This window comes from Myripristis murdjan, chromosome 13 (genome assembly GCF_902150065.1).
Source record: "Myripristis murdjan chromosome 13, fMyrMur1.1, whole genome shotgun sequence".
In the NCBI taxonomy this organism is placed as follows: domain Eukaryota; kingdom Metazoa; phylum Chordata; class Actinopteri; order Holocentriformes; family Holocentridae; genus Myripristis; species Myripristis murdjan.
In genome coordinates this window covers 22,369,407-22,390,221 of record NC_043992.1, presented here as the reverse complement: position 1 = coordinate 22,390,221, position 20,815 = coordinate 22,369,407, and the positions used below count along the sequence as shown (strand labels likewise).

Genomic DNA, 20,815 nt, shown 5'->3' with positions numbered 1-20,815 from the left:
TTCCCATTACAACAGAAGATTATCAATACCAAGGAAAGCCTTGCTGTTTTTGTGATGAAGCAGCACATAAATCTGTCCCAGGCTGATGGCTGTTGATTAGTTTGGGTTCACTTTCTGAGCCCAAGCCTCGTCAACATGTTGTTTGGCGTCATTTACAACTGTACACTGCAAAACTTGGCTAATTGCTTCAGCACTGAGGAAATTAAGTTGTCTGTGGGAATTAAGCATTAAGCATCTCTCTGGGCTTCAACACAGTTTAATGGGCCATTGTTTCTGCTATCAAAACCCTTCTGAAAAACAGCTCACAGTATATGTATTCACATGTTTTGACAAATGACAACATTCAGCTTGCTAGCATTTCCAATTAAAATCAGAGAAAACAAACATGTCTTCCAGCATGGATGTAGCCAAGATAATTAATTGGCAAAATGCAGATAAAATCACTACAACCTGCATGATTTGTGACTACTTTTTGAGTATGACCATAAAATACATTTTATTGTCTAACTGTAGTGTGAACCTCCTCTTTTTGAAGACTTAAATGATTTTCCCACTGGACTGTGTTGAAGTTGCTGCAAAGTGATCCGTTCCTCAGCACTAGAGCAGTCGGTGAAGTTGTGCTCTGAATGAATAATGAATTAATGCCAGGCATTTTTGTGTGAACACATGGTGAATAAAAGGGTAATCCAGTCCACACCGAAATAGATTTCTCACATCGACGGTTCAGACAAATCTCTCTCAAAGCCACAGAAAAAGAGACCCAAGACTCAAATCAGTGATGTAATCAAGACACAAAGCCAAGAGCTGCTCCACAATGAGTCTGTCCATCATTAACCTTTTCATATGATTATAGTAATCATGTCCCATAATCATAACGTTCCCTTATGATGAGAACCCAGGTGGAAAGGGAGGTAGATGGAAAGGTTAAACAAAAATAAATCTGAAAGAATAACGGTGGTGAAAGGCTTCTGTGTTCAGACTGATTAAAGAGGCCATTAGCTCTAATTGCATCAAGGTCGACGAACCAACTGTCAGCTTGTAAATATACTTTCCTGTTCACAGCTACCTCAGATATGGCTCTTATTCTTGCTAAAATAATATGCCCTGCTCACCTTGTAGTGCCTTTTTAGTTTTGTGTTTGTTTGTCTTACAACTGTGGAATCATTGTCTTTTGAATAAACATTCAATAAACAATAAACAAAACCTTTACCTTTACATCTTTTTTATTCTTCAGTAGGCTGCATATCATTTTGACTCTATCTTTGACTTTGTCCACAACAAAATACGGACAACACTAAGCTCAATGCTGATGTCACTGCAATGCCCTAAACCTAACCTTAACCCAACGCCAACACCGGTGACTGTTTTCACAATCACAGCTAAACTTGCCATTATAGCCTAAATTTTCTGGTAAAGATGGATCATTATACCTTCTCTCCCCTTGGCAGATTTCAAAGCTGCTGCCATGATGTCGCAACGGGACAGTCTAGTATCTATAACCAATATCTACGGCAATCAGATATGACATGATATAACATGTTATGCACTTGAGACTTATTATAAATACCATTTCCATGACTTTTTCAGGAGGAAAACTCATACCTTTACAGCAGGAGGAAGGGTTTTTTTCTCATTTTATTAATCACCTGATCCCCAAGTTACTTGTTAAATTTTATTTTTTAAATTGTTGTAAATCAAACCGATAAATGTAGCTGACAAATTCTTGAACAAGTTTAGTGCTTTAATACCCAATTTTCACTCAAATTGCTTTTTTTCCCTTTCCATTTTATTAATTTACTTCAAAATTAGAAAAAGCATTTGTCCATATTGTGTGTCCATGTCACAAACTGGACATGTTCTGTATCTGCTGGCTGCAACACTTCACTGAAGCTACATACTTTGAGTGAAATATTGAAACACAAGATGCTGTTGTTTTATGGCTGCACCATTGTGTTACATAAAAAAAAAAATGCAGTGATGAACCCACCGATGAGACTGGCAGGCCGGAAGGCAGCAAACTTCTCCCGTTAGTGTTACATCTATCTCCAGCAGCATGGTATGCTCAAACAATTGATCAAATATCAAATATTTTTCGTTGCGATTCACGCTTTTCTGTTACTCATTCAAGTTTTGGGCTTAAATATCCAGCCATCTGATGCCTCCGGCTATTGCTGAGTGTATTTCTTTCTGGGACTACAGGAAGTACAGGAGGGTGTGAATTGCATTGTGAAGCGCATGCTGATTTCATGCCTATTCAGTAATTTACTGTACAACCTCAACACCTTTGACTCAGCCTTTTATTCTCAATATTTGACTAAATTTTTGCCCTGAGCCCACAGGCCCCCACACGCAGGTCGAACCCTTTGTGCTCTTGATGTTCCATAAATATTTTTGCACACGTCACAACTGCTCAGCCTCATCATCATCATCTCCTCTATCTGCTATCTCTGTCTTTCTCACTCTGATGTCATGTAATGTGATACTGTTTTGTACTCAGTTACTAAATTAAAAATAGCCCCAGCATGACAGAGCTTTGACAGTGAGAGCCTGCACTCCAGCTGATTCCTTCCTCATTTGGTTTTTACTCCCCACTCCCTCAGATGTCTCCTTTCTGCTGCGCTTTCATCTCCATGTTTTTTTCTCCTTCCATCTTATATTTTAAGAAAATGCATAATGGATTAGTTCCCCCTTAGAAAAAAAAAAAAAAGCTTTTGGGTAAGGTGTATGGAGGTCAACAGAGAAGATAATGAAGGAGAAGAAAGACAAGAAGAAGAAGAAGAAGAAGAAGAAGAAGAAGAACAACAACAACAACAACAACAACAACAACAACACAAAGGACAAAGAAGAGAAGAAGAATAAAGTGAGTAAGAGGAAGTGGTGTGAAGGGGGAATGACAAGGAGGACAAGAAGACAGCAGGAAAGAGGAAGAAGAGGAAGTTGGGAGGATACCAGGACATCATAATAGTCAGGGTGTATCTACCTCAGCTTAGAAGATTAGTGGAATTTGAATTCTGGTTGTGTTGGGAATTCAAACAAACGTGTTTGCGCGGCTTTGTGCGTACGTACAAAAGGCGATCGTTTTATGCTGTATTTCCTCTTATTTACTGGCTGGCTCTTCTATAGCTGCCCCGCTGGCAACACGAATAGTGACTGTTGCTATGCGACTGTTTAAATACAGTTTGAAGTCCTGCACTCTTATGCTGAAATGTTTCTGTGTTGTCACCCTGCATGATGAGTCTTGGTGCTAAATGCATGGTTGCCACTCAGTGCTGTGAGAATCCTGAACACTATGAAAAAAAGAAGGTGGTGCAGTGGTTAGCACTGTCACCTCACAGCAAGAAGGTCCCAGGTTTGATTCCCAGCTGGTCCCAGGGTCCTTTCTGTGTGGCATGTGTTTGCATGTTCTCCCCGTGTCTACGTGGGTTTCCACCCACAGTCCAAAGATCATGCAGGTCAGGTGAATTGGAGATGCTAAATTGCCCCTAGGCATGAATGTGCTTGTTTGTCTGCCCTGTGATGTTCTGGTGATCTGTCCAGGGTGTTTCCCCTGCCCTCTGCCCTGTGAGCGCTGGGATAGGCTCCAGCACAAAGGCAGTGGCCACCTCCATTTTATCTGAAGTTTTACTTTACATACAAAAAAAAAAAAAAAAAAAAAAAAAAAATTAGAAAAATCATAAAATGTCTTTTAAGTTTAGGTACAAAAACAAATTTTCATCTGTGCCACATTTTATGAAGCCACTGCTCCCGTGACCTTCTGAGCTTCTTGGTTGCACTTTAAAAGTAAAGGTCATGTTTTAAAGAGAAAGTATTGGGAACTGGCAGGAGGTCTTGGAACCCCCCAGAAAATAAATAAATAAATAAATAGAGAGATTTTTTAAAAAGGTCCAGCTCAAGATCAAGCCAAAGTGTCTGCAAGAAGACTTGGTTAAGGTGGGGTTAAGATTGTGGTTAGAGTTACTTAGCAACATAAATGAACACGTTAAAAACAAACATTGGCATTTCATGGACTTGGATTTGAACCCAGGACATTCACAGGAAAATCCATGTGTTTAACTGATCCACCATTCCAACAGTCTCCTCATACATACTTGATCTTTTTGTATCACGTCACATCACTGCTGCTTCTAACCCTAACCCTAACTGGCGGGTCTATTACACACTTTGCCTCGATACAGGGCTGGTGAGTCACAGGACCTTCACACACAAGACCTGAGCTGGACTCCAGCTTCCAGCGAGACTTTTCATGTCCAATTTCTGTTTTTTTATGGCAAAATGTAACCTTTCCCTAACCTTAACCAAGTGTTTTTGTTGCCAAATCTAACCACGACACTGGCACGTGATAAAAGTGAGAGAGCTCGATGTGTCTCATCCTGGAGCTGAGGGGTGTCTTTGACCTCAGTGTCAAATGTGAAAGGGGCCAAGCTGCCATATTTTGATGAGCAGAAATGAGAACATGTTGCCAAACGCCTTTACTTTGAAACATGGCTGAACTGTCCTGGGCTGATGATTTCTTTTAGATGAGGAGTTCTCTCGTCAACTTGAATGACAATACGTGATTTTCTATTCATAGCCAAATCCAGTTTTTTAAATATATAATTAGAGTCTGGACTGCCATGATACATATTTTGATACTCTCCAACTGTGCAAACAAAAATGCACTCACAAGAGCGTACATAGCATTCACTCACACACATGCATACATACACACACAGCAATAATTCACAGACGCGTCACATCCCATTAGTGCTGCTGCGTTTAATATGATGATTTATTTAGATTCACATATCTGCATTAAGTGAAAGCAGGTGATACAGGGCGATTATATTTTATTCATTTTATCTTAAAAACATTCCACTTGCATCTGAGATACAGGATCTGTACATGCAAAGCACTGCAACACCAGTGTTTGTTTCTGCTGAAAGGACCTTTACAGGGATGCTTAGTGCAAGCCTGTTTTCCTGGTTTCCCTCTCTGGAATTCTTGTATTTCACTTTATTGATTTATTTTGTACAAACTGATATCTAGAGGGATTTTGTAGCTGTCCAATATTTTGCTTATATTTTCTACATTTTGAATTATGTCTCATTGAAAGGCAGCTTTTTATATCAAAAAGTCCTGATTTGCACATCAGTCTGCTGTGTTAATATTCACATAAAAAAAGCCTTTAACACAAATTATGGTAAGAGGTTTTGGTGAAACTGACATAGGGAAACATATAGTCATACAGAAACATACAGTTTTTAATGTTTTATTGTCAAATTTTGACACTGTTCCTGCATGTGATGAAATGTTTGGCCTCCTTCCTTTTTCCAGTGTTTATATTTTTGCAATATATCCAATTCGTCCAATAAAATAAAAACACTGACTGAAAACTGTATTTCATCCACAAATGGAGGTTTTTATGCTTCATAAGGTTAGGTATAACAGAGACATAAGTGCATTGATCTCATTGAATGTATTACATTAAGATACTTGGTGTTCCTACTAGTACTACTGTTGCTACTATACTTTCTACCAACTATCACTACTCTGTCCATTGAAGCCCACGCGCTTTGTTTCAGGGTCATGAGAGAGGCATCAGTGCACTGTTTGTAAAAGCATATACCACAGGAGCAAAATCGGTCACGTTGGACACACAGTGTATTCACGACAGAGCAACTGTGTGTGAGCGTGTGCGCGTGCGTCTCAGTGTACGCGTGCCAGCGTGTGTGAGCGTAAACATGCGGGCGCGCTTTCCGTATCCATGCCCTTGCCTGAGTCGTGCAGCTTGCTGTGTGTGATGCGCTCGGCGCTCTGACGGACAGACGGATAGGCAGTCATCTGCTGCTGCCGCCGCCGCCGCTGCTGCCGGGCTCAGTTCATCACGGGAGCAGGCACGGGAGCAGGCGGCGCAGGGATTCCTTCAGTCCTTGGTCGGGGATGCGCATCTGGACCGAAGAGTGTCCCGGAGACAATTACGCGTCGAGGCGCCTTACTGTAGCCTACCTATCCCCAAACCCCGGCCCCCTTCGAGGAAACTGACTCACACCTGCTAAGGACAGTTTGGCTATTTTGACAGGATGGCTGGCGCAAAGTGCCTTCTGAAAACGCCGAGGTAAGAAACTGATGAGCCTACCCGTTTTAAGGAGCCTTTCAAATGCCGTTGAGAATTCAGCACGTACCAAAAAAAAAAAAAAAAAAATCCTGATAGGTACTTGAAGTGTGTCTGTGATACTTAGAATGAGTCCTAACCGTACTTTATGGTATTTTTTTATTACCACAACGATGATCCTATGCAATATTCCTGTAGAGACTCATGGTTCTGCTATATTGTGCACTGTATCCTTCGACAGTTAATTATATATATATATTTATAAAAAATGTTTTTTACGCAAGGAAATGAATGAAATGATTGTAAAGTCTTTGTGCACCCTGCATTTTATGCTCCGTGCAATCAAAGCGCAAAGTGATCTACTGCATTGCATTGCATTGCACTTGTAAATATGTGCCCATGTTTTAACAGAATGCATTATTGTTTAAATACAACATGCAGCGTATTGCAGTAAAACCGTTTTCATGACAGGATGCAGTAAACAAAATGTCTCAGCTTGCAGTGCCTGGCTGATGGTGATATATGAAATGTGTGGCAGTAAAGAAAAGTGGTCAGCTGTAGCTGTAGCGTTGCATATAGAGGCGTCAGATTTCACACAATGTCCTTTAATAATATAGCCATAAATGTGTCCATATGCGCCTGTCTGTTACCTATTTGTGTCATCTGGGTTGGACTGGGTGCTGATGATGATAAATAAAAGCCACTTCGATGAACCCTTGTTTTTTATAGTCTTCAAGACTACCTAAACTCATCAGACTAAATGTTTTGTTCCTACCGATCCTGTTCAAATCCTCCTGATGAAATGTTACTGATGCGGTGATGCTGATTAAAAAAAAAAAAAAAAATACCTGCTCTTATAACTGTTGGTGCACAATATAAACATTTAGAAAGGGACTCATACTGGGTCCAGGTGTTTGTAAGCCAGATCTTTCAGAGGTTAATTGTATCCTCACATCAGGTTGGTGCCTAGTGGGTACCTGGGCCCCTGGGGCACGAGAGCGCGCCAACCTGTCAATCATCGCGGTGTCGCCATGGAAAGGTCATTACGCACAAAGATTAGACATGAAGTTATGCATGACAGATCCATCCAGCTCGTCTTCTCCAATTTTCATCAAAAATGCTCAACATTTACTTGCGCTTGCCATCTCAGGCGCAGACACTGCAGAGGAGTCAGTGTATAGCCGCTGTCTGTACAGTGTGTTACTCGGCGCATTTCCAATTTCTTGCATCCAGTAGGCCGATCATTTCCACCACAGAAGCATTTGCCTGTGAAGACTATTGCATTGTGTGTGTGTGCGTGTGTGTGTGTGTGTGTGTGTGTGTGTGTGTGTGTGTGTGTGTGTGTGTTTGCATGCGCGCGCCTTGGAGAGGTATTTAAAGCACATCATACCCACTTGTCAACACCATCATTTGCCTAGTTTTCCAGCTTTAGGGATTTCCAATGCCTCCAACCATCCACAGCAAACTCACTCTCTCCTTGAGACAATTATTTACATCAAACATGTTCATTAGCTGCAAATAGATACAGTTATGTGGTCCCTGCAGGGCCTTCAGAATGGAATGCCTTTAATTTGCTTTGAAATATGTGGATTACAGAAAAAACAACTGCTTCTGTTTAAATATGTATCCCCAGCTCCTTTATTTTCCAAATTGATCCTCATTAATGCCATTCCAGATAAGCCTGGATGGGGCTTATCTCAGTGAAAGCACGCACAGATGATAATGAAGCCTTCCTGGGATATTTGAGGTCTCCGTGTTGTTTCAGGCATACTGTATCCTGACAGACATGCCCATCACGTGTCATTTTGTTTGAATGTTGGAATCTCTTTTCGGCCAGCAAAAGATTGGAATTGTATTTTTGGTTTTTCACTAACATCAGTGTCCTGGTAAAATACTGAATGTTCACTAAGTCAAATTTAAAGAACTGGCAAAGTGGTTGATTTTGTTATTGATGCTAATTTTTCACAGTTTAAAATGATTCGTCATTTGTATGTGCAGTGGCAGCTCAGGTCGCACTAATATAAAAATGGCTAATCTGTAGATAGGCTGTAGTGCTTCTGGAAGACACTGATAGCCCTTTTTTAAAAGGGAGTAATTCACTAATGGGTGCAGCAATTGGCTTTGGCTCCATGCCAGAGAGAGTCTATCATGGGGGTGTTTATATAGTCCATGCAATAAGAGAAGACACACAGACATCCCCATAGAAACCTTTAAGCAGGTGCCAGAGTCTCGTTACACATAAAGGATAACATGACGAAAAAGACTTGACATGAGAAGAAGATATAGACTCAGTATTCGCTGAACTGATGTTAAAAAAAAAAAAAAAGACAGAAGCTCTGACAGCAGTATGTGATGGTCACCCAGGTTGGTCAAACAGTAATGGGCTTTTTGAGGCACTGGGACCTTAAAATTGTGGTGAAGCTGTCAATCCCCCATCTCCCACTCCCATAAAGTGAGCTCAGAATATTTAATTAATTTCTCCCTCTTAAATCTAAAGTCTGAGGGGAAGCGTGAGGGAGAACCTCCCTTGCATCCCCTTTGTTAAAACTAAACAACCGTTTACCAGCTGCCTGAGAATCAGCTCACAGTAGCAGTCCTGTTCACTCATCAGATGAGTGCCACTGCCTCACGTTACGACAGACTGCGGGCTGCCTCCAATTAGAGCACAGCTCCCTTTTCCTTACCAACTCCAGACTTTCAAAGAGCCCGGTGAAGGACCGAGGTGCTTGACGAGGACCTGTTCTGACAAACCCAACTCTTTTTCTTGTTGCCTTGCAGTAACTTCCAGTCGTCTGCCATGTTTGAAGGCTCCGAGGCAACTGAGGCAGAGGGAGGCAGCACAGACAGCACCATGGCCTCCTCCATCACCGCTTGTAAGAAGGTAAAGATCCTCTGCTGGGGGAGTGCGAGGGCTGTGTGTGTGTGTGTGTGTGTGTGTGTGTCTGCCTGTTCATCCGTCTGTCTGTCAGCTACTTGTTTCTTTTGTCTGTGTGTCTGCTTGCCTGTCTGTTCACCAGCTCTTCTCTTTGTCTGTCTATCTGTACCTGTCTGTCACGTCTGTCATCTTGTCGCTGCCACTGTCTGTCTGTCTGTTTGTCCATGAGCAGGAGGTTTTCATTTCCTCCCCCAGGGTGCCGCTGACACCCAGGGGTTGTGTAATAAGAGGGACGGCCAGGCCCTCAGGTCAGGCCAGTTGATTTATCATCTCGCAGCGCCAGAGAGACAGGAGGGGAAATAGTACAGATCAGTGGGCTGAGGTGATGGGTAGATTGAATTTCCTTTCAAAGTGTGTGTACGTCTGTCTGTATGTGTGTTACTGTGTACGCATGCAAGTGTGCAAATGGAGTTCTTGGTGTGTGTTTGTGTGTGTGTGTGTGAGAGATCCTAATTAGCCTACCGCCCTTGATCTTAACTGACTTGCACTCCCGTCTCCTGCAGTGTGGAGGGGGACATGAGGTGACGACTCTCTTATAATTGGGCCTCAAGTTCCGCTGACCTGTGCCAGGCTCTGATATAATCGCTCTTAGTGAGATCAGCTGAGTCTACGTCACCTTTACCTGGCCACGGGCCTGCACAGATGGCCCACCCCAATGTGGGCAAAGCATGAGGGGGCATGGATTATCACTATAAATACACAATGAAGACATGGGTTACATATCCAGTCCAACATGTCCGATCTTTTTAAGGATTTTTTCAAAAACCGTTGAGTAAAATGACCTAATTGCAGAATAAGAGCTTTCTGTCACAACATATGATCTTAAATCTCTCAGGTGCAGAACATTGGTGCATATTGTTTGAAATCATTTGGCAAAACTATTTTCTTCATCATTGCAAATATCATTTTTTTTAAACAAACAAATCCCTCTTTGTTAGAAAGACAAGCTCTGGTGCTGATCACGTGAATCCTGTTTTGTTGTGTCCTTGTAAAGAAATTAGCATTATAAGTGAGGAGTCATTAAATCTTCAAAAGCCTTTGCAATGTGCCGGCAAGTCAATAATCTAAGATGCTCTGTATATCAGCGTGCCCGTGGGAGAAAGACACTTGTCTGTTATTAACAAAGGCAAAATGTATGGCTTGGCTTTTCACCTCAATAGGCTTCATTAGAATGTCCATGGGAGGAGACAATAACTGTGGTGTATATAAGGGGGGGATCTGGTGAGATGACAGAGTATTGATTCTTTCCCGGGGACACTTACTCTGGAAATAAAGGTCCTGGAGAAAGGTCAATTGATCCCATCAACAAGATGGGAAAACACAGAGATTGGCAGATGAAAGTCAAAGGGTGGCTTGCAGAGTGTGTGTGTGCTTCATGCTCATGTATTCAGGAGTGTCGGTGTGTATACATTCCATTCGGTGTGACTCGGGAGCCGCGGTACCTGAGTAGGCTTTATCTGTGTGTTGCAGGTGCTGTGCAGTAACAGTGTGCTGGACTCCTCCGAGTACTGGCTGAGGAATGAGAAAGCTCTGTGCAGACTGGGCCTGCTGGACGATGACACGGAGGGCAGCTACACCACAGTGAGTAGCATGCTGAGGGTGCTGAAACATGGACACCCTTTTGGCAGTGAGCATGGGACAAGTTATCTCCAGCACACAGTCTGAGAGCTGCAGATTTGCGTTGGTGGAGCGGTGCAGAAAATATTTTTGGAGCAGGTTGGGCCACCTTTGGGGAATCCAGCTTTCTCTGGATGGAGTGCTCAATTACTGCTGTCTAGGGGGCAGCAGTGTGTGTGTGTGTGTGTGTGTGTGTGTGTGTGTGTGTGTCTGTGTGTGTGTCTGTGTGTGTGTCTGTGTGCGCGCGTGCGCGCGTGTGTGTGTGTGTGGTGGGGGTTCTGTTGCAGCCTCTGTTGGTAATTAAGGCTGATTGGATGATTTTGAGCAATGGTTTTCTTTATCCATCTCCTTAAAAAACTTAAATAAATAAATAAAATCTCAATGCTGTAATAATTCCACTCTATTCAAGTTCTGTATTTCCTATTATAAGATTTTTTAATGGAAGTGACAACATCATATCAATAAGGTCAGTCACTCCACTGGAATTGTAAAAGGATTGGAGTCAAGAAAAGTCTCGAGACAACTTGGAGACAAATGAAATGATCCCATATCAGTAACAGAAAAAGGGATTTTAGACATAAGATTAATTTAAATAACTTATTATTTTATGTTAGTGTAGCAGAAAAGTTGTTGAAGAACATATTTAATATTTGCAGCAATATCTGAGGCTGATGTTAGGCACAGACCCACAAATACATGTCCAGTCACAGTTTTGTTCCGCTGCTTGCGGTTGATGTCATTCTTGATGGAGTGGCGATACCATTTGAAGTTACTCTCTTAATTTGTTCACATAGGTTTTAGGGCTTTTACTTTGAAGGTTGCTTTAGTAGAACAATATTAGTGAATCTATAAAAATGAATTACAAAAATAGGTTTAACTCTGCAACTTACTTTGACAAATGCCTGTGACATCAGTGTATAAAAACGATTGTTTGATGCACCAACTTTTTCTCAGAGGAAAATTACAAATGCAGCTCAGTTTGATCCTCCTCATGTGATCAGCCAATGGGGACGCAGGACTGGACATCCCTTTTTACTTCCCAGTAAGAGAGCAGTGTTGTCTGGGCATGGCCACTTGTTCTGCAAAGGAAAACGGGTTGTGTTGTTTAATGCTGAAAATGAGTTGGAACAGTGAAAACCAAGTTCGTTTTCTCATTTACGAACACAAAATAGTTTCTCATAACAGAGCAGCCTCTTTGAACAGAGGTTATAAACTGTGCAATTCCATTACAGTAAGAGATTGCTAAAAACTCTATTTTTAGTCTCAGCAGGCCGTGGGTAATCAAATCACTGAAGAAAGATTGTATTGTCTGTTAATTGCATCCCTGCTGTGTTTATTTCACTGAGCTCTGTTAGTCGTTAAAAAAGGACCATAAAGTGATCATATATCTCATGTCCTGTCGAACACAAGTCCCCAGACACCAGCATCTTTTGCATAATAAAGCTCACACAAGTACTTTGTCTGCCTCTGTTTGTGGCCATGGTAAGTCCTAGCATGTGGGCTGAACTTCAGGTGAGTTTTTGAGTTAACGCAATGTGCTAAATTAGTTTATTCTACCCAAAAGAGATCAATACAAGACTATTGTGCAAAGATTTGTACATTTAGTCAGTTCACTGCAGTCACATTTTTCAATCAATGGGTGCTGATTGCAGTCACTGATAGTAACTTTAATAGCATAATATTTCTAGTAAAACCATGCAAACATGACTTGCTTCTATATGTTTCCTCACAAAAAGCAGGATTCACATTTCAGCCAGTGGCGTAGAAGGCAATTTTTTGTGCAGCAGCTTTTCCTCAGTAAGATCTTGAGACAAAACAATGTCCTCATTTATTTAGTTTTATATATGTAAAAAAAATGTGTCACTTACATTTAGGAAATATTATGCAATAGATTTTCCACCTGCACACTTATTTGCACAGCTGAAAATGTGGATTAAAGAAGGGCTCTGTGAGTAATAGTAACATAATCGAAGATGAAAAAGTAATTTACATGCTAGAGTGATGTAACTTTAGCCTAAATGGGAATTTGACAGTTTGCAAAAACATTTAGAGGCACAAGCTGTAACTTGTATGATGTTGTAATTACAGGACATTTCTGAATCAACTCCTCCAGGTTGGATAATGTGATATCAGTGAATTAATTAAATGCACACAAGACAATAAATGTTCATCTGTGTATGCCTTGTCTTTTTGTTAGAATAAACTAGTTTAACAAACGGTGCTAACTTCATAGCTCAAAAACCCACCTGAGTTTGAGACAATTGTCACAGTAAGTGATATTTACTGTACAGAAAAGCTTTTTTATTGATTCTGAGTCCTCACAACCCACTCAGGCTAAATTGAGTTTTTAATGATCTTGTTTATGAAATCCATTCAGATTAATTTCCTCGTGTATTTCATGCAACTAGTTATAATTTTGTCTTCCTAAATGGGAAAATCAATTCACACCAAAGCCAAATTACCTGTTTCATCGGCAGAACTGGAAATCATGCACTCTGATTAGGCACTATGACTCTCTGATTGGACAGGGTGTAAATATTGCATCTCCAAAGACTGATCACACTGGGGATGTCAGAATTATGTCAAAAATCCATATCATCACTTAAACTTCTTATTGTGTTGACCCATAAATTTTGTGGCAAAATGGCAACACGGATGCTGCATGTACAGTTTTTATAATCCAAACAGGTCAGATGACAGTGAGACATCCTGCCTGGCAACCTAGAGCGATTTTTTGATTAGATGCAAGCTGCTTTCCCTAGAATTGAGTTGACAAAAGTGCCACCATGTAGATTTATACCTTTGTGTGCAAAAGTTGATGCTTTTTTCACATTAACCAATGCTGATATACAACCACAAGTACCCAAAGACTTGTGAAAATCACAAATATTTAAGTAACAGATTATGGATGCCAGTCTTTTAGGAAAAAGTGGGATAGTGCTGTGGGATAGTGCTTCAAACTATCCAACTTCTCACTGAGGTTTACAACCAACGTTTTTGGCTACTAGCTCACTTCTCTAAAAACAGTGTTACCACGTAAGCCTACATATAGTATTTATTCATACTATTCTTGTTCTTTGCACTGCTGTACATGTTTTCAGCATTGTTTTGCACCATTTACCCAAACTCCATCCCTTTCTGTTTCTATTTCTGTTCCTCCATATCTGTTGTCATACATAATAACAAGGTAGAGGTAAATATACAACAAAATATACAATATAATACCCATCCAAAGATAGCTTATAGTGTCACCTCGCATGGAATATGTTGCAAGTCACTGGCAAGTGACAGAATACTGCAGGTAACAGGATTTTAAGAGAAGAATGAAGAGAATAGTGAATTTTCCTACTCAGTCCATGAGGCTATTGTCATAGATTGACCTGAAAGTGACACTGCATGGGAAAAGAAAGAACAGATTGAGAGAATTGAAGAAAAGCAAGACTGTGACTGTGAGCTATAGAGAGGATAAATGCTTTACTTTACGTTTTAAACCATGAGTTGCACTCAAGATTGACGTCTGTTACCGGGCAGAATAACGAGACGTTTGACACTCATGGATCCATTCAGCACATAGCAGGAGTCTTATTTTGGTAGAAATATGAGCAGTGATCGCTGGCATCTTAATATTATAGTTTTTATGTCATTCTGTTTGTTAATAAGCCGTGCAACATGCAAGTTATCTAAATGTAATTTCATTGCATAAAGTACTAAATAAAACACGTGATCACACTGTAGACCCTGCGTGGAGTTTGGCTGAGGGGCCCTACTTTGGGTGGCTCTGAGGGAAAATATGACCAAGCTCTTATCTAGATAGTGGCTTAAATATATAATACATGTTCTCTTGTAAGACACATAATCTGAAATCTGTTTAAAAACAAAAGAAAAGAAAAGAGAATCTAATCCTGAGGGAGCATACACTCATACCCTAGCAGTGATTATTAGTCTCTGTGAATTTCATCACTTGTCAAATGTGAAATCAATTTTCTCACCTTTAGCGGCAAAAACTCCTCATATGAAGTCCCTTTGCTATTTCATGGCTTTTAATGAAATTATGCCTCTGGAATGCTATCTCTGTGGAGCCAGAGGCCCGACCTACCCCTCCATGATCATAGCCTCAACTCAGTGATCCAGGATTAATTTCATTACCACTTGGTCAGTTTGACAGATACGAATTAAGCCCAGTCCTAGATTAAGTGCTTTCATCCTATGGAGAGCCATGAAAGCGTGAGTGCTTTGTGTGAAACCAGCCCTAAGTGCGTTACAAAGGCTCACTGTATAACTTTTATAGCTGGTCGTGGTCTGGATTGTAGAAAATCAGCACAAGAATTATAAATAACAATCACGGGATTAACAAAAATAAGATAAGACCAGTCCAAAACCAGCCCGTATCATCTCCTGTAGCTTTTTTCAGATTAAAGCCACATCATCAGTTCTGGCAAATCGGTTTGGGACAGTGGGTGTGTTGCTTTATAAAGATTTGATTTTCTTTATTTTTAGGCTGTGTTATGCAATACAGGTATCCAGCTGTGTACACCACAATCCATCGCAACAATACCTAACATGGTGATTCATGTTTTTCACATTATATAGCATACATTTTTAAATGATTCTGTTGTTGATTTTTTTTCACGTTTTAGAAGAAAAAGGATAGTCTTACAGGATTGCACGTGTTTATGAATATATAAAAATTATAAAAGAAGTACTGAAATGAATCAATTTACAAACTCGACTTGTTTCAAAAAGGAAAAATCTTTCATGATTGAAATGTGAATGAGTGAATCGGGAATCAAACGCAAGACAAAGGTTCACACCTCTGTCGCACCAGTGCCACACATGCAAATTATTGTGCCATAATATAGCATCCATTCCTCTCCAAAACACATGGAGCCTGTGATAATCATTACCGAGGTAACAGGAAATATCAAAGAGCAGCATTCTCACACTCTCATTTAACACTTCATAAGTGTGAGCAGCCTTATAATGAATTGAATGTTCCTGAGATCCCCAAACACCAGCTGCATTATCTAGGCCAAGATGTACACATGACTCATAGAACTGTGCATATGAGTGGCATCCAGAATCTTTACAGATATTTTTCATATTCAGATGGGATCCATGTGACCTCCTCGCTGAGTTACTGAGCTCGCACATGCAGCCGTCTTTGAAGGTGAGGTAGTGTGAAGTAAAACCAACACAAGACCTGGCAAAGCAATACACATTCATAGTTCAGTGGATTTTTTTTTTTCAAGTGCAAAATAGGCATACAACATGACACGAGTCCTATGAGAGTCAGATTTGTGCCTTGCACTGTGTGTGCATCCTCCTCATCTTTCTTGATTGTTAATGTTGGCCCCTCCGAACGCCAGCCCGACAACAGAGACATGACTTGTACCGTCTCTTGTCTCCACCGACCAGACCACTTCCCCAGTTCGGGATCATTCAGATGAAACCGTTTTGTCTTCATTGTTTTTGTTTACTGTAAAAACAAAGCAGTTCAGTCTTGGTGGGTTTTGTGTATACGCGACAGTGGTCATCCGTTTCCCTTACTCCGTGTCTGTATTCCATGAATCACTGCGAACATTTATGTGAGTTGGAACAGATGTGGCCTGTCGTCCCGCAGCATCGCTCTCGGACTTTGACGTGACAAATTGTTCGCCTGCCTCTCAGTTCTCGGTTCAGCTTTTCCTGGTTCACACACAGCCGATCAATCAAAGAGGAGCTGGCAATTGATGACACTGTGTGAGGAATAGATTCTTTTTCTGCTGGCCTCAGACGTACAAGGAAGCAGAGAGCGATGGGTGAAATGGAGGAGGAGCGGAGTATTGTTGAAAACAGAGAGAAAGAGAGAGTGGGGTGGGGGATAAAAGACAGAGACGTGATTTACCAAAGCCTTTGATGTGTGCAAAACTCTTAGCGTGTGCAAAACCAATGACATAACCCCCGATCGGTCATGAAAATTGTCTTGGACCTATTACAAGTCTTAATACCAATTTTGAACACTGAAAACACAGAAGAACACGGATAGAATAAGAGAAACTGTTTGTGGAGAGTGACAATAGAGACATTCAATACACTGTAAAGAAAAAAAGAAATTAACGGAGAGGAATCAAAAGAAATGAGTGCCCAAGAGCTGCATGGGGAGATGAAAATTATTAGTTAAGGTTGTCTCCACTTTGAGTGACAGTGACACATGATTGCTTTTTGTTGTCTTGGCCTTATTTAACCCCCAAAGGGCCATTACGCCTCCATAGGACTGATGGCAGGGCTTGGGAAGTATAATTAAAGGTTAAAGGTTAAAATGCGTACACCAATTTTACTGATAGGCTGTTTATTTTAAGGAAGTCGAGTCCCCAAGAACCGTTTGTCTGAGAATGTGACACTCATTTGAATATTATATATGTATTTGGGAAGAGGAATAGTCAAAATAGTGAGCTGTAAAGGCCAAAAACTGTGAGCTAAATAAAAGATAAAAGCTTAGGATTTTCTGCGTTTCACTCTATCACCCACCTCTGGCTGCATCATGTTGTCACCTTTGATCACTCACTCATGTTTTAATGCATGAAGTCACAGAGAAGTGTCATGTTGCTGTGATAGTCACACCGCATTTCATCACACCCCTGAGAGATTTGACAGGGTAAGCATTTTGAAAAGGGAGACAGCGCCTTGCAATTTTGTGTTTCCATCTGCTTAATCACTTAATGTCTTTGTCTCTCATTTCCATATTGCGCTCCATTAACCCGCTGCATTTGTTGATATAATATTAATCATGTCAGTATACACTTTGTGATACTTTATGATGATAAAAATAACGAGCAACTCAAAACGAAGTTCTGTATAGCAAATAAATCAACAATAATCTAATAAAGGACAATAAGGTGAACAATACAAGGTCAAAAAGACATGGATCACAAGCAAAAAACATGCACATACAATCAGAAATATAGTTGCAAGCTGTAACTGTACCCTAAAGGTCAAAGTATGCCTTGGAGAAGAGAAAAAAAAAATTCACAGGATACATTTTGACAATAAGAGCAAGTGAATCCACTTGCGGGTCACAAATCAAGGCTGGAAGGAACATCAGCTGACTTGACAGATGGATAGTAAAGCCACAAACTACGATATAGGGGTCAAAACACAAACAGCAAGCAGCAGAAACAAGCAGAGGTGAAAGTGTTGCTGACAGCTTAATGTTTGGTTCAGCACCTTCAAAGATATGAATTTATGTATAATGTATAACGGCAGAGTCAATAAATGATTTCCTGCGACAGCCTATTCAGTTCCAAACGGGTTGGCAAAATGAATGCATTTTTAAGCAATGGTTTTATTCTCCTCAGACACCTTTATTTTTATTTAAATTGTATTTATTCAGTATGACAGAACCAACCGAGGCAAACAAATCAAACTACTACCTGGCATTTTTTAAATATCTACTTCCCTCCTTACCCTTAAAGGAATACTCCAAGATATATGATTTTCACCTCCGTACGTCCAGTGGTTCAGTTCACATGGGCAGCATTTTGTGTTAGCTTAGCATAAAGACTTGAAATCTATGGGAGTTGTTAGCCTGGCTCCATCAAAGTGAAAAAACAAATCGTACAGCAACTCCAAAGCTGTCTTAAATACACAGTGTATCATTTGTGTCTTAAATACACGTGTGTGAATTTCATCCACACACTGCTGAAGGGATTTGTTAACTGACTTTTTAAAAAAAAAAAAAATCCAACACATAAAATACACGATACACTGTGTAAATAAGACTGGGAGGTTTATTTATACTAGTATTGAACATCTTGTCTCCATCTTTATGTTGGAAAATGTGCCCGTTGTTCTCGGCAAGCGCTCAGAAAGACGCACCTCTGTGTAAACCCACACTTTACAGTTAAAGAGGCCGACGCTCCACCTATTGAGCTGGAGATCGATAACTTTTTTCAGGTGAACTTATGTTAGGGCAGAGGTACTGTGATGCTGCAGCTTCTGACTGGATGGTGCTCTAAGTGAGCGACCCATCAGTCAGTTTCATCATTACTTTGCAAACATCATCTTGAGAGCACCGACGTGAAGATTGATGTAACTGTCTTGAACATCTCACGCTGTCGATTTATCACACTGTTCCCAGCTGTGCGTCTTCATCCACCATATGTTCAGTTGTCAAGATGTCATTCTAGTTTTTTGTATGCTGTTTTTATTTACTATAAACAGAGTGGGGCAAATGTCATTGTGTAGATTCCAGTATACTAAGATTTGTCTCACTGTAGCTGACACATCGTCAGGACTGCAGCCCTTTAACCCAGTAACCAGACTTAATGCAGCACATTTGATCTTTTTCTGGCTTCTTCTTTTCCAGTTAGATGAGTGACAAGTTTCAAATCATTCACTAGTAAGATTACAGGAATTTGTGAAAACAGTTTTTAATGAAACTTGTTTACGTAAAGAAAGAAAGAAAGAAAGAAAGAACAGTTGGGTTCCAGCAACTTTGGCTCTTGAAAAGCTGATAAAAATGGATAAAGTCAGTGTGTACTGTTAGAAGTGCACCAGTTCCTCTGTGCACAGCGGTGTGTTCTCCCGGGAGCCGATCAGCGTAGGAAGAGTCAAACAGCAGCACAGCGGCACAGCACAGTGACTCAGGCTGACATGTTCATTGGCTGCTACAGATGTAAAAACCACGGAGCCAGCAGCACATATTGTTGGTGTATTGTTGTATTGTCCTCTCATGCCAGCATTGTTTTGTATATAGAGTCTGAGCTGAATGTTTAAATGTAGAATATCTACTTCAGTACAGTGTGATGAGGCGTACCGTACCATGTGTGCGTTTCCTTCTGCTCAACATTGTCCATTCCCCTCTGCTGTCTGTCTTCCTATTTTGAACTTGTGGTCCCCAGAGGAGAGCGATCCATCCATCACTGAATTCAAACACTTCACAAACGGCTGGCGTGCTGCGTCCTGACGTGTCCCATCCAGGCCAGAGAGAAAGCCCGGTGAGAGAGAACAGAATAAATATGCCATGTGCAGAGGAGGGCTGACTTACAACAGGATGAGAGCAGGAAGACACCCCCCTTCCTATTTCCTAAACCTGCTCCTTTTCCTTTTACCTCAGACTGTCCATCTGCCTGAGAGGAGCTTGGCATCAAACTAGCGTCCACTCCCTTCAAATTTTAGCGCTTCTCCAAACAACCAGCTAATATTAAAGATATTCAAAACTGTCAAAGTTATAAATCCAAGCTATGGGCAGAGAGGATCAGCACGGCATCAACGTCTTGATGTTCTCCTCTACCTGAGGTTCAAGCAGCTAACAGCCAAACACAAACTGCCTGTGTGTGTAAGTGTGTGTGTGTGTGTGTGTGTATGTTTGTATTTGGCACTCGGTATTCATCATATTGCACTTTGCCTGTTTCCAATATGCAGCAGAAAAACACGATTATTTATCAACACATGACTGATGTAATCCAGGCAGCTTCCACATCTGTATTCAGGCATGGTACATTACACAATTTCTTCATCCTAGTGGTTTTCATTTTCAAAATATTTCAAGCAAAATACCAACCAAACAGCAAGCAGCAAGAGCCCAACTAGATATATCAGGACTGAGCAGCCTCGGTGTGCCTGCAAGGTGACATTTCTACACATAAATTACACACATAGCATGGGATGGGATGTATTCCATCAGTGCACTTTTAATCTAAATTTTTTAAGACAAAATGAGGTTGCTGGATGAGTATGCCTGTCCGGTCTCTGCACTGGTGCCTCTGTTGGTGGGATGCATCCTAAATCACTATGACAGGGTCACAGATGTGTGCCCATAGAAATAATCTCACTCCTTGCTTTAAATGGCCGGAAAGTTGAACTACTTTAAATTAAAGTAAACTTTAAATTAGCTAGAATTAAAGTTGCAGGCTGCTTGTGTAAGTCAAGGCACTTTACAGTGCCGTGAATTCATATGTTTTTAGACCCAGTTTGAGATGAACTCCTGTAGTCCTAGCATTGCTTTGTTTTCCACTGAGCTCGACTGGAGCTCCACATCGGCACGGGATCGGGCAGCTCTCCTGCCAAACAGCTGGCATCAGCTTGGCAAAGAATTAGAGAGGCAGCAAAAAAAGTGCGAATGCTTTTATTGTAGCCATCAGAGAAGTCTCATTTTGGGCTCTAGTTTCCCGGCGCAGCGCGGGGTGGCGCAG

General features: G+C 40.9%; 1 protein-coding gene across 3 annotated transcripts in view; it reads left to right on the top strand.

Moving 5' to 3' along the window:
• Positions 1–20,815, top strand: part of sphkap (SPHK1 interactor, AKAP domain containing) — a 136,349-nt gene that overhangs the window by 92,617 nt on the left and 22,917 nt on the right. For 2 of the 3 annotated variants that reach the window (XM_030067606.1, XM_030067604.1), the window contains exons 3-4: positions 8,870–8,972; positions 10,497–10,607. In XM_030067606.1, the coding sequence (XP_029923466.1) occupies positions 8,870–8,972; positions 10,497–10,607 (214 nt within the window). Of the gene's footprint in view, positions 1–5,858; positions 6,095–8,869; positions 8,973–10,496; positions 10,608–20,815 lie in introns of those variants that run through there. The other variant, XM_030067605.1, reaches the window with a different exon arrangement.